Here is a 20456-nt window from a genome sequence, read left to right as displayed (position 1 = left end):
AATCCGCAGGGGACTTTTCAAATAAAATTTTCAGGAAAATATCAGTTTATATATATAACCCAGACCCCAAAAATTAACTCCTACGAAAATGAATTCCAGCTTGGTCCTGTTAATTTAGTTAGGCTGAACTCAAAAGGAGTGTTTTTGTCGATCTATGGAGAGCAATTTTAGATGGTGTTTAATTCAGCATAACTGATGACTTCTAAAGTTGTATGAAACTAAATTTGTGGAATTTATCGAACAACTCTTACCGAGTGATTCGTGACATCTATCAGATGAGCACAGTAAGAGTTCGTTCATAACTCTCAAGTGTTTAGCAAGTCATTAGCTTAACTAATTCTCAAGCGGTCTGTTGAACTGCAATTAATGCACGTGTTAATCCCAAGCTTATTTTGCTGCTATGACGGTGTATCTTTTTAAAAGTTTACATGAAAGGTTTTAAAAGCAAAGTAATGCACTGAATGATATTTTTATGTTTAAAAATGTGCTCGTAAATGCTAATGAACAATTTTACAATTTTAATTCTTCTATCAAAATAATTATTACTCAGAACCAAAAGAAATAAAAAAAATACCCATTCAATGTTGCACAAGTTATCCCACAATACACTGCAGTTTAAGATGGAGGCACCCGGTCAGGAAGGTTGGTCTTGCGTCGATGCGAGAAATCTGAAGAAATCGAGTTTACACCGTTGTTCTTGTGGACAATGCGCACTCCAATTTTTTACGACATATTTCTGGGAAAGAATATGCAGCTTATACAGCGAGTGATATTACGGTATATGGTGGACAATTTTTATATATGTTACAAAGGGCACTCAGTCGCTCAACATTGAAGTGCTCAGGAAAATAAAGTAAACTGTATTATTCAATGTCGGAGTTGAAATCTTTGAAAATGGGCGAAGAAAAACAGCGTCAACGTCAGCTATTGACCGTTTCAAGCCATGGATGTACAAATTCACCCCATTATACAATACATTGGAAATATTTACACATTTAGATACATAAAAAAGCTTCTTGAAAATAACATTTGGGGTTAAATCCTGAAACATTAATTGGACATGATGTTAAAATATTGTTACGGCTGTGGAAATTCGCAGAACACCATATAGGTCCTTAGATCAGTTATGCCGGTAAGTCTGTGCTCAGTTCGATTTCCCCACCGTAGTTTAATGGCTATTATTCGTGTTCACCGGGCTGCGACCCTTTGAGATAGTGTTTTTCTTTACCTATCGTTATTTTGAACCTACACGCAAACAACAACCGCCAACAAGTACGCCGCAACGCCAAGAACGCAACAAACCTACACGCAAACAACAATCGCCACCAAGTACATCAAAACGCCAACCACGCTACAATTTCCCTCACAACAACCACCCCCATCTTCACCACTACCCCCGATTCCAAACGCCATCCTCCACGGTCCACGCTACGACGGTTTCCGCGTCGGGAACCGTCCGAGAACGAGGGCAGGATTGGCAGAACAAAAGGTCTTGCGGAGCTTGTGGGGTTTTTCCCGCCTATTTTCCCCGCACTTGGTGTGATGGGAAGGGGACAGGGCAGCTCACTGCCGATTGGTGGATGCACGGCGTGAGGCGGTCGGAGTGAGGGAACGCCCCTTTTCGGGAAGCTTCTCGAAGGGAGGAGGAGCCGAAAATGGGGAGGAGTGAAGGGCGGAGCCCCGCGCTATATAAGGCGAACCGCACGCGGGCTCTCTCTTCTCTTGGTGGTCGAGGTCGAGTTCTCTCTATCGTGGACGTCGGGTCCTGCTCCCTCTCCCTCCCTCTCCCTCCCTCTCGTCTTGGCGCTGATTTCTTCCCCTGTCTCCCGGTGATCCTGTTGAGCGACCTGTTGGCGAAGGCGCAGGCCGGTGGCGAGTCCAGGCGACGCATCGGGGACGCAGACGGGAGGCGCAGCTCTGCCGACTGTGTGGTGTGAACCTGCGCGTCTGGCGAGGAGCGCCGGAGAGAGCTTACCGCCCATTGTCGCAAGGCCCGGCCACGCTAGCTGCCGTGGGAAGCAGACGCCACGACCTGCCCACCGAGACACCTCGAGGGTGCAGGTAACCTGCACGGTCTCGTGGGCCTTTTCGGTCATCTATGGCCCACGACCATAAAGGTCTCCGGACCTCGTCTACCCCCTTGCCTGTGAGGAGGTCTTTCCATTTCTTTTGTTTTGTATGACTGCTGTGGTGCCGTGTCCCTGTAAGTAGAACCTGTTAACTGCATGTACATTCTCATTATAGTCGGTCATAACGTTTTCTATTTCTTGCCTGTACATTGCATTACTGCCTTGCTTGTGTTGTGTGTGTAATACGTGCTTAGTGAATAAATGTCCTTGTGTGAAATGTATCCAGTTCGTCGCGTCCTCCTTTCCCCCCATTGAAATGCCATCTTGCATCGCGGAATAAAGAGTAGTGGGTTTTGAACGCCCGGTAAAGAGAATCGGATCCATCGAGGTCGGCGATAACACCGCTCGGTTATCACTGTAGTACGGAACGGACCGCTTAAGCGGTTCGTGTCCCAGGCCGACCTGCGGCGCGGTGCAGCCCCTCGGTAGGTTACCCGCGCGGGTACTTAGGTATATCGACATTCGGCGATTCACCCTATTTCACGTGGGTAGAATGCGGACTGGGCTGTGGTGAGGTTAAACCCCCACCCGTGACTGGTTCCTGGCGGTAGTTCCAGGAGGGTCACGACTGAATTGTCCATCCGGTGGGCGAGCTGCTACTATTAGTGGAAGGCGGCAGTTCGCACGCCGGCGGGCGCAAATTCGTGTGCATTGCAATGAATTATGCATTGCAACGTGTAACACGGTGCCAAACCAAATCAGAGATGAAGAAAACCAGGTACGGATCCAGCATTGGGGCTTGTGGGGAAATTCCCTCCCCCCCCCCCAACCCCTGTAGCTTTTTGTGAAAAAGCACAATTAGCCATATCCCCTCTCAAAATAATTCAATAATACATGCAGCCAATTATTTATTTTGGTCAAACTGTTTGAGAAAAAAAAAACCACAGAAAATGCAGTCACAAAACAGACATACCAGAGTGGTTCTGAATGCTGTGGTATGTGTGAAATTGTGGGATTAGGCGGGGAAAGTTTTTGGCCCAAATCTTTCTTGAATCAGCTGGCTTGGCCTGGAGTTTGACTGAAGATGTTAAGAATTTGTCATTTGGCCAGGGTGCTGGCAGTGTGACCACTCCTCATTTTCATAAATGCCAAGGTGAACCAATGAAAAAAGCCAAGAATTCACAAGGTTTCGGAAAAGCGATGATAATAGAAAACCTATACGCCAAGAAAACCTATAGAAAACCAAGACGCCAAGGTGAACAACAAATATCCAAGATCTTGTGAAAATGCCATGGAGTGGTCACACTGGGTGCTGGTTATAACTCGCCTACTCTTGGCGAAAGACCGTCTCGAGTCACAAACATCCACAAATGCTAGAAACCTGACAACCAGATTAACGGCCATTTGACGAACGACACACTTTGTGATACAAAACCCGACCTGTGAAGCACCAATCAAAGTTTATAGTCGGGTTGGGAATATTGGACTTTTGAGATGACGTAATCCACCCCATATTGCTCGGCACGCATACGTTTAACCCCTTAGCAGCAATGTTGATTAGGACATGTTTCCACATTGTGCGTGTGAGATAAGGATTGGTACCTAAAATGGCTCACAAAGCTTCAAAAATAATTTGAAAATACTTGGAAAAGTACCTGAGAGAAAGGGATGTCCCTCTGCACAACGAAAGTGTTGGAAAATTTTTTCAGTTCACCCAAAGCACTGAGATCTCGTAGCTTTCCATACTTCAAAATCCTGACTATGTGAGCCAGTGCAAGACTCAAAGGATCGTAGACGGGCACGTTCTACCCAACCCCAGACAATCGCTACCAGTGAACGGACGTTGAACCTTGCGGGAGTGCCTCCTGTGAACATGGCAGGCTTAGTGATATATTTAATGGACGTCTGCAATTGAAAAGACAATGCTGTGCATCGTCACCAACAGAGCAATGGCCACCTACTCGTTGACAAAGGCCATCTTCACGATGTGAAAATACACAAAGCTTATGCCAGCTACTATTTACATGGTCGTGAGATGCATCAGGCAGACTTCCCTGAGGGAGACACCATATCTGGTTTAGGTGCTTCTTAACTGCAAAGTGAAGGTCATATCTGGGGTTTGTGAATGTACAGGGTAAGTTTAAACTCAACTTAAAAAGTGATGATATTTACTATTAATCATGTTGGGAAGGTGGGGAGCAGAACTGTCATAAATATATTGTTTGTTTGGTTCTGGGAAACAAGAGAAATTGTACTGCATTTTTGCATCTATTGCAAAAAGAAGAAGTGCATGTGTGTGTGCGTGCGTGCATGCGTGCATGCGTCAGGTCCTGGGCCGAAAGGATCAAAACCTCGAGGAAGAACGGTGCCCAGCTGACGATCTGTGCAGTCAGAAAACCATTAATTTGCTTTCGGGTTAAGGTTCTTACTTTCGGTAAGGGAAGTATGTTTTGAGGTTAACATAATTTACAACAATCCTTTAAATTCTATTATATTTCATTCAGGAATAGCTGAAACTGTACAAGTGTGTGTATGTGTGCATGTGTGCGTATGTGTGCGTATGTGTGCGTATGTGTGCGTATGTGTGCGTATGTGTGCGTATGTGTGCGTATGTGTGCGTGTGTGCGTGTGTGCGTGTGTGCGTGTGTGCGTGTGTGCGTGTGTGCGTGTGTGCGTGTGTGTGTGTGTGTGTGTTATATATCCACTGCTGCTGCTCACTTGTATTAACAGGAAATAATAAAAACTCGACACCTCGCATATTTCTCGTATTTGGTACATTTCCGTGAGTCTGATTTTGTTGGCTTAATGGTTAGGGTGGCAGGCTTGGGATCCAAGGGTCATGAGTTCAAGACCAACTTTACCGTTGAATTAATACCAGGTGGGATTGAATCTGCCTATCATCCTTCTGAGGTCGGAAAAATGAGTACCAGCTTGCTGGGATGATCGAGATATTCGAGTATCCTGCGTCAGAGTGGCGGCCTGTCTCGGATTGTGCCCAATAGCCCAGGAGACTGCTTCAGCAGTAACGACACTCTGTGCCGAGTATGGTCCCAATGGATGGATGGATTTGCATCCAGGAACACAATTACGGTTACCCATCATGAAATTGCCACTCTTTCATTTAAATGTTGAAAAATTATGTCAAAAAGACGATTTGACTTGTACATTTCTTCCGAGCAATGGCAGGTTAAAAGTGCTGGCGCTCACAGAAGCGAGTCACTGAAAACACTCACAGAGCATGCACGAAAGGCTATGCTAGCATTCATACATCATTTTAAAAGTCTCGGATTGAATCCAGATTGGAAAATTCAAAGGTAAGTGCACTACCTCTTCACCATCCTGTCACGACAGCCAAATTATTTGAATTGAGGAATTATTTTTACTAAAACGATGTTACATGTTATCACGTGAATCATAATCAAGATTCACAGCTGTATTTACAATGAATTTGAACAAATTGTACATTTGTATGAAAGTCCTGTACACTAAATAAAAAACAATAAAAAACTGTAAACTCAGCACAAAGGCAAAACTCACGGATGCAGGAGTGGTTGTCGGCCTGTAGCAAGTAATGGGCAGGACAGGCACAGGTGAATCCACTCGGTCGAGCAAGGCACAGGTGAGAGCATTGAGCAGTATCTTGCTCTGCCATCACAAGGCAATGGTTGGAACCTTCCTGCCGTGATGAGTGGAATACCAGGATGTCCATGACAAAGTCCAGCTGGCCTTTGATGAGTGTGTGGTTTTGTCCGTCAAACTTGCTCGCCCGCTCAATGCTCTGCCGATTCCAATCAGTCCAGTAGATGTGGTCGTGGTACTGTGTCAGGCCAAATGGGTGTGGAAGGTCATCTGCGATAATCTCCCGATTGTGTCCTACAAAATTCAGGTCAGACAGCACATGTTAATTTTTCCATACAATTCAAAACAGAGTACAGTATATATTAGTGCAATAACTGCAATTTCTGCATGAGAAAATCCATTGTTAAAGTTATGCTCTACTGTTCACAACTTACAAAGCCGATACTCACCAAACATATCAGATGATTCAATGTGATTAGCATCCAGGTCAGTCCAGTACAATCTCCGTTCAGCATAGTCAATGGTCAGGCCATTGGCTCGGCCTACTTTTGACAACAGAGTCATGCGACCACCGCCATCCATGCTGGCACGCTCAACATGAGGTTTAGCACCCCACTCAGTCCAATACATGAAGCTAAGGAGAGTGGGACAGGAGAAACAATGAAAAACTATCTCCGGCTGATCGCAAGTGCCTATCTCGGAGACAGGAATAAAAACCCCAACATATTGTGACGTCCACGGGACTTGAACAGTCCCGCCAACGTAGAATGAGCCGAAACGATGGAGGCGGTTTATTTATTTACAACCCAAAGATGGCGGTTCTAATCGCTCTACCGCAAACAGGACGAGGAAGGTGACACGAGTCGCTTTTCACTGAGTTGATAACGTTTATTCCTCTAACCAGAAATAACAAGACTCGGCAAGAAGAGGGATCCGGGGCGATTCGACGGGATGGTGTGGGATCGGGTGTGGGGAAAACACAGACAATTCCAATGAATATACAAATCTCAAACCCTCTAAGGCGCCAGGTACACACACACACACACACACACACACACACACACACACACACACACACACACACACACACACACACACACACACACACACACACACACACACAACGTAGCTATTTCTGGTGGTCAGGCTGGACCGTGGTGTGGACGCAACAGTCCCTGGATTGGCGTCGGACGAGCTGGCCTTGCTCTCGTCAGGGGGGCAGGAGAAACCGTGGTGCTGTCGACCTCCTGGTCTTGGCCCAAGTCCGCTCACAGCCGCCAGGGAACCAGTTCTGGCACCAAATTGCGAGCAGGAAAGGGAGGCAGGTCCGCCCGCCGTTCGACCCCGTACTCCGAGCCAGCAGAACCCCAGAGCCAACCAAGGTGAGACACGAGGCTCAGCAAGGCTCCAAGACACGATGAAGAACACGATCGAATCAGCACAACAACAAGGACGCTCTCCGCGCAACAGCCTCTACACCAAAAAAAACACGATCGTTTTGTCCCGATACCTTTTTATCCTCCTGTCCTCGTCACTTCCAATCGAGCCGTTTATTGGCCCACCACCGTCGCCTTCTGCCAATCGTGATCACGGGGTGGAGCCATCCGCTGCACTGTCCTGTGACGTCACGGCCAGTCTCCAGAGAATACCAAAAGGGGTTTACGCAGACACACTTACCCTATCCCGTGTCCCTATCTAATTACGTGACATTTATCATTTCCCCCTTGAAGAAATGAACATTTACTAGACAACTTATCACCACTGAATTGCTACTTATTACATCGAGATACTGGTAAACTCGAACAGCATGGCATACCTAATTAAACATCCTAATTACCCTTTGAATGCATACCCCCCCCCTCAAACGTAACACTGCCCCCTCCTCTGGTACTGCAGCTCCTGGAAGGTATATCACAGGCGCTACCATACCAGCCTTAACACTTACTGACTCACACCTAATTAACCTAACGAAATAAAGAAGGAGGGGCAATGGGCAGCGAGTCGCAGCTAACTTACCTATCCTGCTTAATGTACTACCCCCTTATGGCCTTATCCTCGCCGAAACAATCATTCATTTTTAAAATTTTTTTATTTTATTTTATCACATGAGAGCACTGAGCGAAGTTGCACTCCATCCTCTGGATCATCGCTCTTGCCCAACACTCTTCCAGTGATCTGGGGAGGGGAAACAAAAGGTTCCACAAAAACACAACACTTATACTTTACATTCCTACTCTAAGCCTTAACGACACTATTCATGGGATATTTACACTTGACCACCTCCCCCAATGGATGCTAATAGACCCAGCGTTACCTGGGGAGCCAATTTTCAAATTTGCTTGCCCCAAAATTATGCGGACATCATGCCCTTGCTGCACATGTCAAGTTGTGCGGGATCGAGTGGGACTCATACATCTTCACAACACTCACACCATGGTCATCATCACATTTCTAGGTCATGGTCCCCATTTTAATGATGCAGGCTGAATCTCGTCGTGGCCGTGGGGTGGGTTACCACAAGATGATGGGGGCATCTCAGGTGCAACCATGCCCACAGGTAAGCTTTAGTCCAACCCGGACGTTTCTCCGCCCCGCTCCCTTTGATTCCCACCCCCCGCCCCCGGTAGCCATCAGCTCTAACCCCGTACAACACACTGGAAGGGGTCTCACTGGCTCCTCTGGCCTTCCTGGGTCGCCAAGGTCCTACCCGCCTTGGTCACTCAACCAGACCCTCTCCCAGTTGCCTCCAGACACTGTCACCGTTAGCCACCAGGGGTGAATCTCCTTGAAGGGGGTTGCAATTCCCGCTCACCGTGAGCTTCAGCAATCCCTGTGGACAAGCACATCATCCCCACCCACAAAACCCACATGACTCCCCCACCCCATCGGCCTTACATGTGACACCTGCATTTCTAACACTTCACCGACCATGACCTTCCCTGTTACCACACCATGTCCAATAAAAATGAATGTGTGCACCATACATTTCACTTCTTAACTTGAAACAACTCACACAGCACTTTTCCTCACCCGATCCACGCACCAGCCATTGGACAACCACTCGTGCCCGCTTTGTTACCAATTACCCATTGTCCCTATTGTCACTCTAAAACCCAGCAGAACTTACAAACCCATGCCAATTTTCCCACAATTCATTTTTTTTTCACCAAAGGAGGCACTTCGCCACTATCTCAGCAGCCGAGCATGGCCCTATATGCTCAGCCCAATCTAGTTTTCCCGACCCCCGACAGTGATCTCCGGACCCGACCTATGAAAGGGCATCTTGGATAGACCTGGCGGTTCAGCAGGAGGATTCACCCTCTCCGAGTCTAAAAGTCTATTGGAGGGTCCCTCCATCGCCGGGTACCGGCAATATCGTTGCATGTGTCCTCTTCGCCCGCACCGGAAACAACTCCCCATAAAAGGCCCCCGTGGGTATCGGTGTAATGTCTCTTCCGGTTTCGGACCCCCTCGGCCATAATCGAATTGCTCTATTGGCTGGGCTGGACCCCGCCGCTTTGGCGCACTAACTACCGGATTACCCTTTATCAAACTTGACAGTTTCTGGCAAATTTCCTGAAACATTTGGGTAATGCCAATTTCTCCCAGCCCCCCTCCCTGATCCTGGATCTCCGCCTGTCGGATCGTCACCGATGGCCTCTCGGGCACCCGACCCGGCCGACTCCACGAGGCCAGCCTGGCCGCGCACTCGGCTGCTCGGTGCACGGTGGGTGAATCCTGTAGCTCTACTAGCGCTCGGACCTCAGGGTCAGGAAGAGCAGGTAAAAATTTCTCGAGTGCCAGTCTGTCCCATGCCTCCACTGTAAGGTCCTGATACGCGATCCTGACTGATTGGTAAATGTCCTGTGCCAGCTCCTGCACTGTCTCACCCGGCTTTAATCTGCGGTGCTGGAGCTGGGCCCGCACCAGATCACAGTTCGCTGCAAACCCAAACAGACGGCTCAACGCCTCGCAAATGTGGGAGCTGGTCAACATCCCTTCCGCGATCACGTTTAACACATCTGCGGCTGGTCCCCGCAACGTTGCCACCAAATTCCCTGTACGTTCCCGCTCATTCCACCCGTTTAGTCGGGAAATACACTCAAATTGCGTCAGAAAAGCTTCAAGGCTCCCTGACCCGTCAAAATTTACCAGGGGGATCACTTTTACGGTGGCCCGCTTCTCAGTTTCTCCCTTGTCCGAATCCAGCCCAGGGATCAAACACCCTTGTGGCTGCGTATCCAATTTCGGAGCCCACTGTGGCCAAAGATGTTTTGTGGTGAGGGTCTCATGGGTCAATTTTGCCTCCTGTTCCAAACGTTGAATGGACCGATTCACCTCTTCCCGCAGGATCTTCTGGGCCCGCACAACCTCCTTCAAGGCTCCGTCGCGAGTTTGTAGCTGCACCTCAACCAACCCGGACACTCTACTTACAAAAGACGGCTCTACCAGGCCTTTATCCAAGACTTCATCTTTGCTCATAATTTTATCTTGTTCGTCCAAACGAGCCTCCAATCCTTTTACCTCCTCCGCCAAATTCATCCCTTGCTTCCTCAGCTCTCCCCACTCTTCAACTTGCAGCTGCATACGAGCATCCACACAGGCACGATGACGTTCCAGGCTTTCATCCACTTTATCAACTCGAATGTTCGTTGCATCAATTTTATCTACCAATTTTTTCCGTATATTTTCCCCCTCCAATGTAATTTCTACCTTTGTTTCCTCCAATCTATCCTCGAATTTACTTTGTATTTCTCCCAATTTAAAATCCACACACTCCTGCATCTCAATTTTCATTTTCTCCATCTTTTCCCCCAATTCATCCCTCATTAAATCAATCCGTGCACTCAACTGTTCCCCCATTACCCCCAATTGATCTGTCATTTCTGCCCCCTGTGCCGTCATTTTTGCCATTTGTGCCATCATTTCTGCCCTCTGTGTCACGAATTGATTTTCCATTTGTGCCGTCATTTCTGCCCTCTGTGTCACGAATTGATTTGCCATTTGTACCGTCATGTCCGCTATTAAACGTTCCAACAGTGTCTGGATCGTCATCGCACCGGTTTCCGGCGCTGTCGGCCCCGTTACGGCGATGAAGCATGGTCCACGCTTGGAATGGGGGAGGTTCCAACCCTACCCCCGTCTCTCCCTTCTTCCCCCGACTCACTGCCAGACACGTGGCCTTCCTCCTCAAACATCTGCACATCCGCCATTGTACAGAAGTCCCGTTTGCCGCCAATTAAATTTAATTTGAAAACTCCCGCCAAAATTTTCCCGCGCTCGCGCGCTTTTCTGCAGTAATTTTATATTCCAATTCGTGGCGAGATTTTAATCTTGGTATATTCTCCCGATACCAAATATAATATAGAGGGGTTTGAACATCCCACTCCTGACACCAATGTGACGTCCACGGGACTTGAACAGTCCCACCAACGTAGAATGAGCCGAAACGATGGAGGCGGTTTATTTATTTACAACCCAAAGATGGCGGTTCTAATCGCTCTACCGCAAACGGGACGAGGAAGGTGGCACGAGTCGCTTTTCACTGAGTTGATAACGTTTATTCCTCTAACCAGAAATAACAAGACTCGGCAAGAAGAGGGATCCGGGGCGATTCGACGGGATGGTGTGGGATCGGGCGTGGGGAAAACACAGACAATTCCAATGAATATACAAATCTCAAACCCTCTAAGGCGCCAGGTACACACATACACACACACACACACACACACACACACACACACACACACACACACACACACACACACACACACACACACACACAAAACGTAGCTATTTCTGGTGGTCAGGCTGGACCGTGGTGTGGACGCAACAGTCCCTGGATTGGCGTCGGACGAGCTGGCCTTGCTCTCGTCAGGGGGGCAGGAGAAACCGTGGTGCTGTCGACCTCCTGGTCTTGGCCCAAGTCCGCTCACAGCCGCCAGGGAACCAGTTCTGGCGCCAAATTGCGAGCAGGAGAGGGAGGCAGGTCCGCCCGCCGTTCGACCCCGTACTCCGAGCCAGCAGAACCCCAGAGCCAACCAAGGTGAGGCACGAGGCTCAGCAAGGCTACAAGACACGATGAAACCAGGGCCGAATCAGCGCAACAAAAAAGCACGCTCCCAGCACAACAACCTCCACCCCAAAAAACGGTCGTTCTGTCCCGATCTTCTTCCTCTTCCTTTTCGACCCCGAACAGAACCTTTTTATGCTCCCGTCCTCGTCACTTCCAATCGAGCCGTTTATTGGCCCTCCGCCGTCGCCTTCCGCCAATCGTGATCACGGGGCGGAGCCATCCGCAGCACTGTCCTGTGACGTCACGGCAAGCCTCCAGATAATACTAAAAGGGGTTTACGCAGACACACTTACCCTATCCCGTATTCCTATCTAATTACGTGACAATTATCATTTCCCCCTTGAAGAAATGGACATTTACTAGACAACTTATCACCACTGAATTGCTACTTATTACATCGAGATCCTGGTACACTCGAACAGCATGGCATGCCTAATTAAACATCCTAATTACCCTTTGAATGCATACCCCCCCTCAAACGTAACAATATTACAAGGTAGATACAACTTGAAGAGAGAAGTTTTCATTCCTGTCATACCTGCCTACTGTGTAATGTAAATCCACATGGTGTTGTTGCAGATGTCGATTCAGCAAAGATATACTGGTGTTTAAAACACACTTTGGCCCTTCCCTGAAGCTGCGTATCAGTTATCTGTTCACAAACACCGTTTGTCTTGCACCCCCCCCACCCCACCCCTCACCAATCTTCTCACACCACAAATAAAGGTTATAATTTCCACGTAAGAAACACTGAATTATGCCAATCTAAGATTTGTGTCCCTCCTTCCCCCACCACCAAGAAAATATAGCGAGCATCCTGTTCATGGTTTTATGCACGAGTCTCTTCCCTGTTTCAAGAATGGTCAGTGCTGCTCTCAGCATGCAGTACCTGTAGTATATCAAGTTAATAGTAAAGGTTCCCAGTGACCTGTGCTGTACATTTGATTGTGTATTTCATTTAAGGCATGTAAAGTGGTGGAAAGTTCAAGTTCATAGTATATAATATGTCTGTACAAGCTAAGTATATATTTTGAGATTATCTATATATTACATATTAGGCCAGGGGGGGGGAACAGTGAAGCCCATCATGTTCCCCTCCCTTCCAGGACAATTTTTCATTGGTACCAAATTGTCCACCAGGATCAACTGAATGAAAGGGAAAAAAGAAAATACCCAGAAAAATAACTCACTTGCACTGTATCAAACTGAGCCGTTTCCAAGGCAATCTATCGAATATTGAACCATTTCATCCAAATCAGTAAATCGAGCATATCACATGAAATTTTTTAACACAGAATAACAAAACTGATACCAAAACAGAGGTTACACATTGCCCTTTAATACACAATGCTGGTATGTTAATTAGCTATTTTGCATAATCATGAATATTCATTAAAATTACAAATGTTGCTTAAAATTTGAAAACTATAAACTTCAACACTTCTCAGAAATTATCGGAGAGGTTTATTCAAATCAAAATCTCCACTAATGTCTTTCTAAATTCAAGACAATTACAATGAGACCCACCTTGTTACCCTGGAATATGAATAAGCAGAGCCAATTAGCTTAAAAAAAAAAAATCCTGCCACAGCCACCTTCAAAAACTGTCATTTGTTTCTTCATGTTCAAGCTGGTATGTTCTGGCCCATCACTCATTGCACTGATCAAAAATCTCTTCATTTTTTCCTGAAATATCCTCGCTATCATCACTGTCAGCTTCTAATGTCTCCTGAAGGACACAAACGACCTTCTGCGGGCTGTGGACGAATATCTCCTTCTCTCCAAAAGGATTCCAGCATTCCATATGTGTGCCCATCCATGTTCTTGCAATTGTGCAGGCATGTCTGGTGTTGCAATGTGGGAATTCTTCCACAATGCAACTTCATAATTTACCTTTTTGAGGTGTTGTTCCAAGCATTTCCTGCAAGGTGGCAATATTTCCAAGTCAATTTATTTGATTCAGGAAATAAACCTGTTGGTTTTTACAAGAGCTAAGGTTCTCGTCTCTCCTCGGTTCTCACGCACGTAAACCCACCATTAATCAAACAGTCTGAGGGAGTTAAAGCCAATTTGGTCCATCCGTCCAGCGTCGGTGTTAATCTGCTTGGACAAGACAATACTCATGTGCTCTCTCCAGTTTTTCTGGATGTAGCTTTGCTTTACTGTACACTTCTCCAATGCTGGGGGTCTTGTACATATTTTTTTCCGACAGCTTGGGTGAAAATGCGCTTTTGCTGCAAACACGTCATAGCTTCTTATTCTTGTCAGCAGTTTTTCATCGTTTTCTTCTGTGTACATCAAAGAACTTGTCTCCATCCATCTGTCATTAATTTTAATGTCGACTCCGTTGTCCAAGATCCCAACCTTTTTTTGGTATGCTCTCTTCTTTATGACAAAATATGCAGTCTTTTGCAAACAACATAGTTTTTGTATCATTTGATCGCCTCTGTTGTACTCGTGATTCGTCTGAGCAATCTACTCCTGGTTCAGAGCCGTGCAGTCAATCAAGATTCTTTGTGAAGCGCTAAAGGAGTCTTGATGATATCCGTTTTCGTCGCTGAATTCATCTGGTATCAGCTTACAAGCAGACTTCATCGAGTCTTAGAACCAACTGGTTCTGACAGTATCTTACGACATATCTCATGGAGATTACGCAATCTCTCGGCCGGATCTTTGACATCAGGTAAAAAGGTAAACATGTCACATTTTGACATCGCATAATGCACGTTACATATCTGCCGCTTCCTACAGGTGGAACTGCTGGTCTCTTCTCCCCTTTCATTTTCTAGTTTTCCTCTTCTGTTCTTGCTCCATCATGTCATTGCTATTGTACACTTGCAAGAGAAATAAAACATATACATTTGAAAACTAGAGTAATTCGACTGCACGCAGTCGACGGTTATGCCTCCGCTCTCCCGCACAAACACTTGAGTATTGACATATTTGACCGTTGACCATTATCATATCTGGCCCAAAATCTAATCAGTTAATTGTCCTGTCTAACTTTACCTTTGTACCAAGTTTGATGAAATTCTGTCCAATATTTCTTGAGTTAGGGCGTAAACAGTAAAATTTCAGTTTGACCTTGACCTTTGACCTTTATCATATCTGGGCCAAAATCTAATCACTTAATTGCCCTGTTTTACTTTACCTTTTTACCAAGTTTGATGAAATTCTACAATTTGCTTCTTGAGTTATCGCGTAAACTAAAATCCGGACGGACGGACGGGCGGGCGGGCGGACGGACGACCCGGAAACATAATACCTCCGGCACCCTTGGTGCGGAGGCATAAATAATCACTTACTCATGGAACTCTCTAATTCCTGGTTACATTCCGAAATGTCGGTATGATGTGTAATCTACACCTAACAATAGCCGAAAATTATTTATTTTATAATATATCTTGCTTTTTCGGATCCACGTAGTCACAAACCTGAAGAAAAGAAAATTGAAAAATCAGAAAACATATTTCGTCGAGCAGTGATAATAGCCTCTAAAGAAGAGGATGGTTTTTTGAGGGCCATCGTGGTGGCCTTAGGGTTTGTTTTTGCTAATTGATCCACTTATTCATATTCCAGAGTAACAAGGTGGGTATCATTGTCATTGTCTTCAAGGTTCACTTGGTTCACTTGTCATTAACAAGGTTCAACTTGGAAATTGAATGATACATATTTTGATTTTAATAAACCTCTTCTATAATTTCTGAGAAGTGTTGAAGTTGATAGTTTGAATTTTAAGCACCATTTATAATTTTAATGAATATTCATGATCACACAAATTAGTTAATCAACATATCAACTTTAGGCATTAAAGGGGAAATGCATCAACTCGATTTTGGTGCCAGTTTTGTTATTCTGTCTTTGAAATTGAACGAGATTTGCTCGATTTACTGATCTAAGTGCAATGGTTCAATTCACGATAGATTGCCATGGAAACGGCTCAATTTGATGTGGTTCAATCATTTATATTCCGTTGATCCCAGTGAACAATTTGGTACCCAATAAAATTGTCCTGGGATGGGGAGGGGTGGAGGGGGGGGAGGTGCACAGTGGCCTTCACTGGCCCACGGCCTATATCCTTTTCTGTACAACAATTCTTTTCAGAAACAAACAATCTGTGGAATGTCGTTCATTATACTGGAACTCAATTATGTATATTATAAAGAAAAAGCTCCGTTATTGTTCATTGGCCGAGAATTTTGTATCGCAAAAAATAAACAATTTTCTATGTCGAATCGGGATCAGTAATCGGTCCTAAATAAAAGGCAGCAATGCTTTTGTAGTGTATCATCTTGCTGAGCTGTTATGCCTCCCAATGTTTATCAATGTTTACGAGCGTTTAAAACAGGAATCGAGAGCCATGCAACATGTATGTGAATGGTAACATTCCATCTTTGATGATTTCCCAATAATTTGCTTCCTGTTGACAATGGGTTTTGACTACTTGTATTACCTTTGTATGCTGTTTGATACAAATAGAATGTTTGATACCTCATTTACCTGGCATGTTTAAGAACAAGGCTAATTGAGATTGAGTTGAAGTCTTAAGACCTTGCATGTAATCAAATTGGCAAGAGTTAATTGCATGATATACAAACCAGTGTTTTATGTTGGCTATTTTACCACGGTGTTTTGTTGCTCCAGGATACATGTTGAATACTTTTAATGCAACACAATGCCTAAAACTACAAAGGGCCATTTATTTAGTAAGTACATTGTAGAGCAAGTTGATAGCAAAGTAGTTGAAGTTGCATGCTCTGTTTGTCAAAACCAGTTTTCACCCGACAAAGTATATGTGAGTGATTTACTTACCCTTCCACAGGATCCACAGCTAGAGACCGAGGATTGTCCAGATCTTTCCAGACAAGAACTTTGCGGTGCTGCCCATTCAACCTGGCTACCTCGATGCGGTTTGTACTCGTGTCTGCCCAGTATAGGTTCTTCCCAAGCCAGTCCACGGCCAAACTTTCAGGAAAGACCAGGCCAAACTCAATCACTCGTTCTACCATGCTGCCATTCATGTAGGCTCGGCTTATGGTCTAGAACAGAAACACAATCCACCATTCGTCTGGCTCACCAAATTTTACTTCCATTTTTCTCATTCTATGTCATTAAATAAATGAAGAATTCAAGGCACCTTCACTGAAAAAAAAATTAAATTGGATGAATGAAAACATACGACTTCACCGACTCTGAATTAAAAACAGCTTCAGTGAAATTTGCTGGCTTTGGTAAAGGCCAACAGTTGTTCATTTCAAACACAATGTACGATTCATTTGCTATTGTTGCACAGTGGAAAATATCATGCTGCAGTCATCATTCATTTACTGGAGCGAAGAAGGCATTGTATTTTGTACAAATAATACTTCTCACGATGAAGTGTGTTTGCACAAAAAGTCTGTTTGCAACACCATGCATTCATGATCAAGCATTTTACCTTTTTGTAAATGAATCCTGACGGTCCCTGACTTTGGTTTTACCATGGTTTATATCTGATGAAGATTCATCGACCACAAGGTGTGAAGCATTAAATAAAATAAAATATAAAAACACAACAACGTTTTGTTTCCTTCTATATATTTAAACTCTGATTCATTTAGCAACTTACAACATGGTACCAGTTGATTTCAATGCTTGGAGATATACAGTGGTTGTGGTTGAAAGAAATGGCCATGATACACTCATAAAAATATTTTGTTCAAACATCACTTCAAACAACTGCATCTTCCTTATTATAAATCTTTTATGTTTCTTTTCTCTTGAAAATAACTTGCCATTCATTCTAACCATGGGGGATCGATCGGTGAGGGATGGGGAAACGTGCCCCTCACCTTTGGGAAGAGGGAGGACAGCATATCGATTATCCCCCCCCAACCAACCCCCCACACCTTTTTGGGCAGAAAACACGAAATGTGTGCACTCACAAATAATTACAAAGCAGTTTCTTTGCAATTGATTTAAAACATTTTATCAAGAGTTAAAATGAGTGATTAATTGCTTAGTGAGTAGAATATTAATAAATGAGATGCTTTTTGGGAACATTGGTTACCTGAATGCTGCACGGCCCCAAACATAATTAATTATATTTTGCTGCAACCGCTCCATATGGCGAACCGCTCAATAGCATGAGCGGACCGGCACTTGAGAGCGTGAGTTACCAACACTTGAGGGACTGTTTAGTTCATCATCATCATCAGCATCATCCTAAAATATGCAATTTGATGTCTGTATTTGAACGTCAGTTATCCAATCTAAATCAAACTTGCCAAGGGCACTAATGGTCCATCATAACTCATAATATATGGTTGTCGCTACTTGGTTTGCTCCCCCCCCCCACCCAGCCCCAAAAGTTCCGAAGAATTCTCGATTAAATGTGAACCATTTAGCACTGCTCCTGGTGGGAGAACATATTATGAGAGGCCTTCCATCTCGATCGTCTTCTTAATTTTACATTTTCAGTCTATTGTGTTGCTTTTGACTCGACTGCAAAAGTTCCGGAGGAATTCCGATGTCCAATTAGATTTTTCCTTCTTGGAAAAATGTTAGCAGCTTAATTGGAGTGTTGTTGTACAGCTGTTGTTTTCACCACTTGCTCACTCAATTGGATTTTCGGTCCTTTGCTTGCTACTATTCCTTTCTTGCCGACTTTGATTTTTGTTTGTTCCTTTCCTGTATGCCTGGTGTTGGCTTAATGGTTAGGGTGGCGGGCTTTCGATCCAAGGGTCCTGAGTTCAAATCCCGCTCAGCTGTTGAATTAATACCAGGTGGGGTTAACTCGGCCTGTCATCCTTCTGAGGTCGGCAAAATGAGTGCCAGCATGCTGGTATACTGTGTCGGAGTGGCGATCCATCCAGGATTGTGCCCAATAGCCAAGGAGACTGCTTAAGCAGCACCAACGCTCTGCACAGAGTATGGTCCCAAAAAACTCCTCCTATTCCTGCATTTTTTAGACTGTATGGTGCACAAAATTTAGTTCATCTCCCCCTTAATCCCTTTTTCCCCAGAAAATGCAACACAAGTGGCCATAAAATGCTCAGAACCTGACATTTTCCAGGGCCCCCTAATGGTTCTGCAACCCACACCGTACTGGCTTCGCTCTATGCACTCAGATGTCTCTCACTTTTCCATAGTGGTCGACGCTCGTGATTGTCACCATCTTTTCTAACATATATTGAAGTAAACACTTCATTTCCAGAAGAATCAGGACTCAAAGGGGAGTGCAAATTCCTTAAATTTTGTAGCTTGGGTTGAATTTTTACATGATTGGATCAGATGACAAATGGTCGTTTTAGTTTCAATCCATCAAAGCAATGAGTAAACACCTTTTGAGGAGGAGGAGGAGGTGTTTACACATTGTTTTGATGGAAAATGGATGCACATAGATGCATAGTGCACTGCTTCAATGCAAACTAACATGGAATCGACACCAAATCCATTTTCTCCAAACCAAATGACAATGAAATGAGCATACGGGGAGGGGAGGGCAGGGGTGGGGGGAAGGGGAAATAAAAAGCAAAATCAAATGATGCTCCAGAAATAGAGGGTATAAAAGGACCAATTTTTTATATTTTAAATAAAAGTATTTACCTTCGCCCCAACATCAGTCCAGTAGATTCGGCCATCTGCAACATCCACATCCAACGCCGAGGCTTCCTTGAAACCACTGAGTGGAATGGGCACATCAGTATGCCTCGCTTCAAGAGAAATACGCCGGATGTCAGCACTTCGAGAGAATACAAGGAAAGCCTCTGGGAGAATGCAGGTCTTCAGGTCTTCAAGAAGTTCAAGACCCATCGGGCACATGCAGCGTACACCGATGGGCCTGAACAAACACAAATGGCTGCAACCGCCGTTCTCCTTCGCACAATCATTTGTCCCTGTCAGGTGAAGCAAGTGAAAGATGTTTCCCTTAATTCGCTGTTTTTGAGGCACCACCAATGAGACATATCTTGAGAACACATTTTCCGACAAATTTATATTTGAGCTAAGTAATTAGCTGAGATGAGTAGTTAAAGCAGTGTTAACTCGAAGGGCACTTGGTGGAGTGCATACCTCCACCATGTAATGCCTGCTCCAATCGAACATTACAGGACCAATACATTTTTGAAATATCATGCTGTGTATCGTTTTTGGCCCCATCTCTCAATGGTGAAGAATCACTTTAAGAATTAAATAATTATCGTATCCAGATCTGGATTTGGATCTTCACCAAAATCTAATCAATTCATCCTTGTAACACACCCAACCTGCCCACCAAATTTCATCAGAATCCGTCCACAACTTTTCGAGATATCCTGCACACTAACAGACAGACAGATGAAAACATGACCTCTTTCCACCTTCAGTGGCAGAGGTAACAATATAAAGAGAAGATAATTTTGCCCATATGCCACCATATTGAGGACTTTGACAAGCATACCACTTCATTGAAACAAATTAAAGCTACCAGACAGAAAGGATGGTTGTTGAATGACATCATTTTGCAAGAGTTTACTACATAAACATATCACTATTCAACCAAATGATTGGTAGCTGGCCATCATAACCTTTTCTATCATGACAAATGAAATGGATGGCTTTCTAGAAGACAAATGAGAGAAAAGAAGAGAACAATTAAGAAAGATAGACATCTCCAAAGGCTGGTAACATAACACCACACAAAAGGAGCATGGTGCAATGGTCACATGGTTCTGCAAATAGGATGAATAAACACCAGTCTTGGGCAGCTGTTT

The 20456-nt window shown here is 44.8% G+C and overlaps 1 protein-coding gene across 2 annotated transcripts in view; it reads right to left on the bottom strand.

Moving 5' to 3' along the window:
* Positions 1-20456, bottom strand: part of LRP6 (LDL receptor related protein 6) — a 198813-nt gene that overhangs the window by 37134 nt on the left and 141223 nt on the right. For both annotated transcript variants that reach the window (XM_085884539.1, XM_085884538.1), the window contains exons 10-13: positions 19312-19601; positions 16537-16763; positions 6098-6282; positions 5607-5942 (exon numbers count right to left, since the gene is read on the bottom strand). In XM_085884539.1, coding sequence (XP_085740665.1) covers positions 5607-5942; positions 6098-6282; positions 16537-16763; positions 19312-19601 — 1038 coding nt within the window. The remainder of the gene's footprint in view (positions 1-5606; positions 5943-6097; positions 6283-16536; positions 16764-19311; positions 19602-20456) is intronic.

Source organism: Eptatretus burgeri, chromosome 6 (genome assembly GCF_056783735.1).
Source record: "Eptatretus burgeri isolate ZD-2024b chromosome 6, Ebu_testis_v1, whole genome shotgun sequence".
Lineage (NCBI taxonomy): Eukaryota > Metazoa > Chordata > Myxini > Myxiniformes > Myxinidae > Eptatretus > Eptatretus burgeri.
Note: the sequence above shows the minus strand (reverse complement) of the source record. Positions and strands in the feature narration are given on the sequence as shown.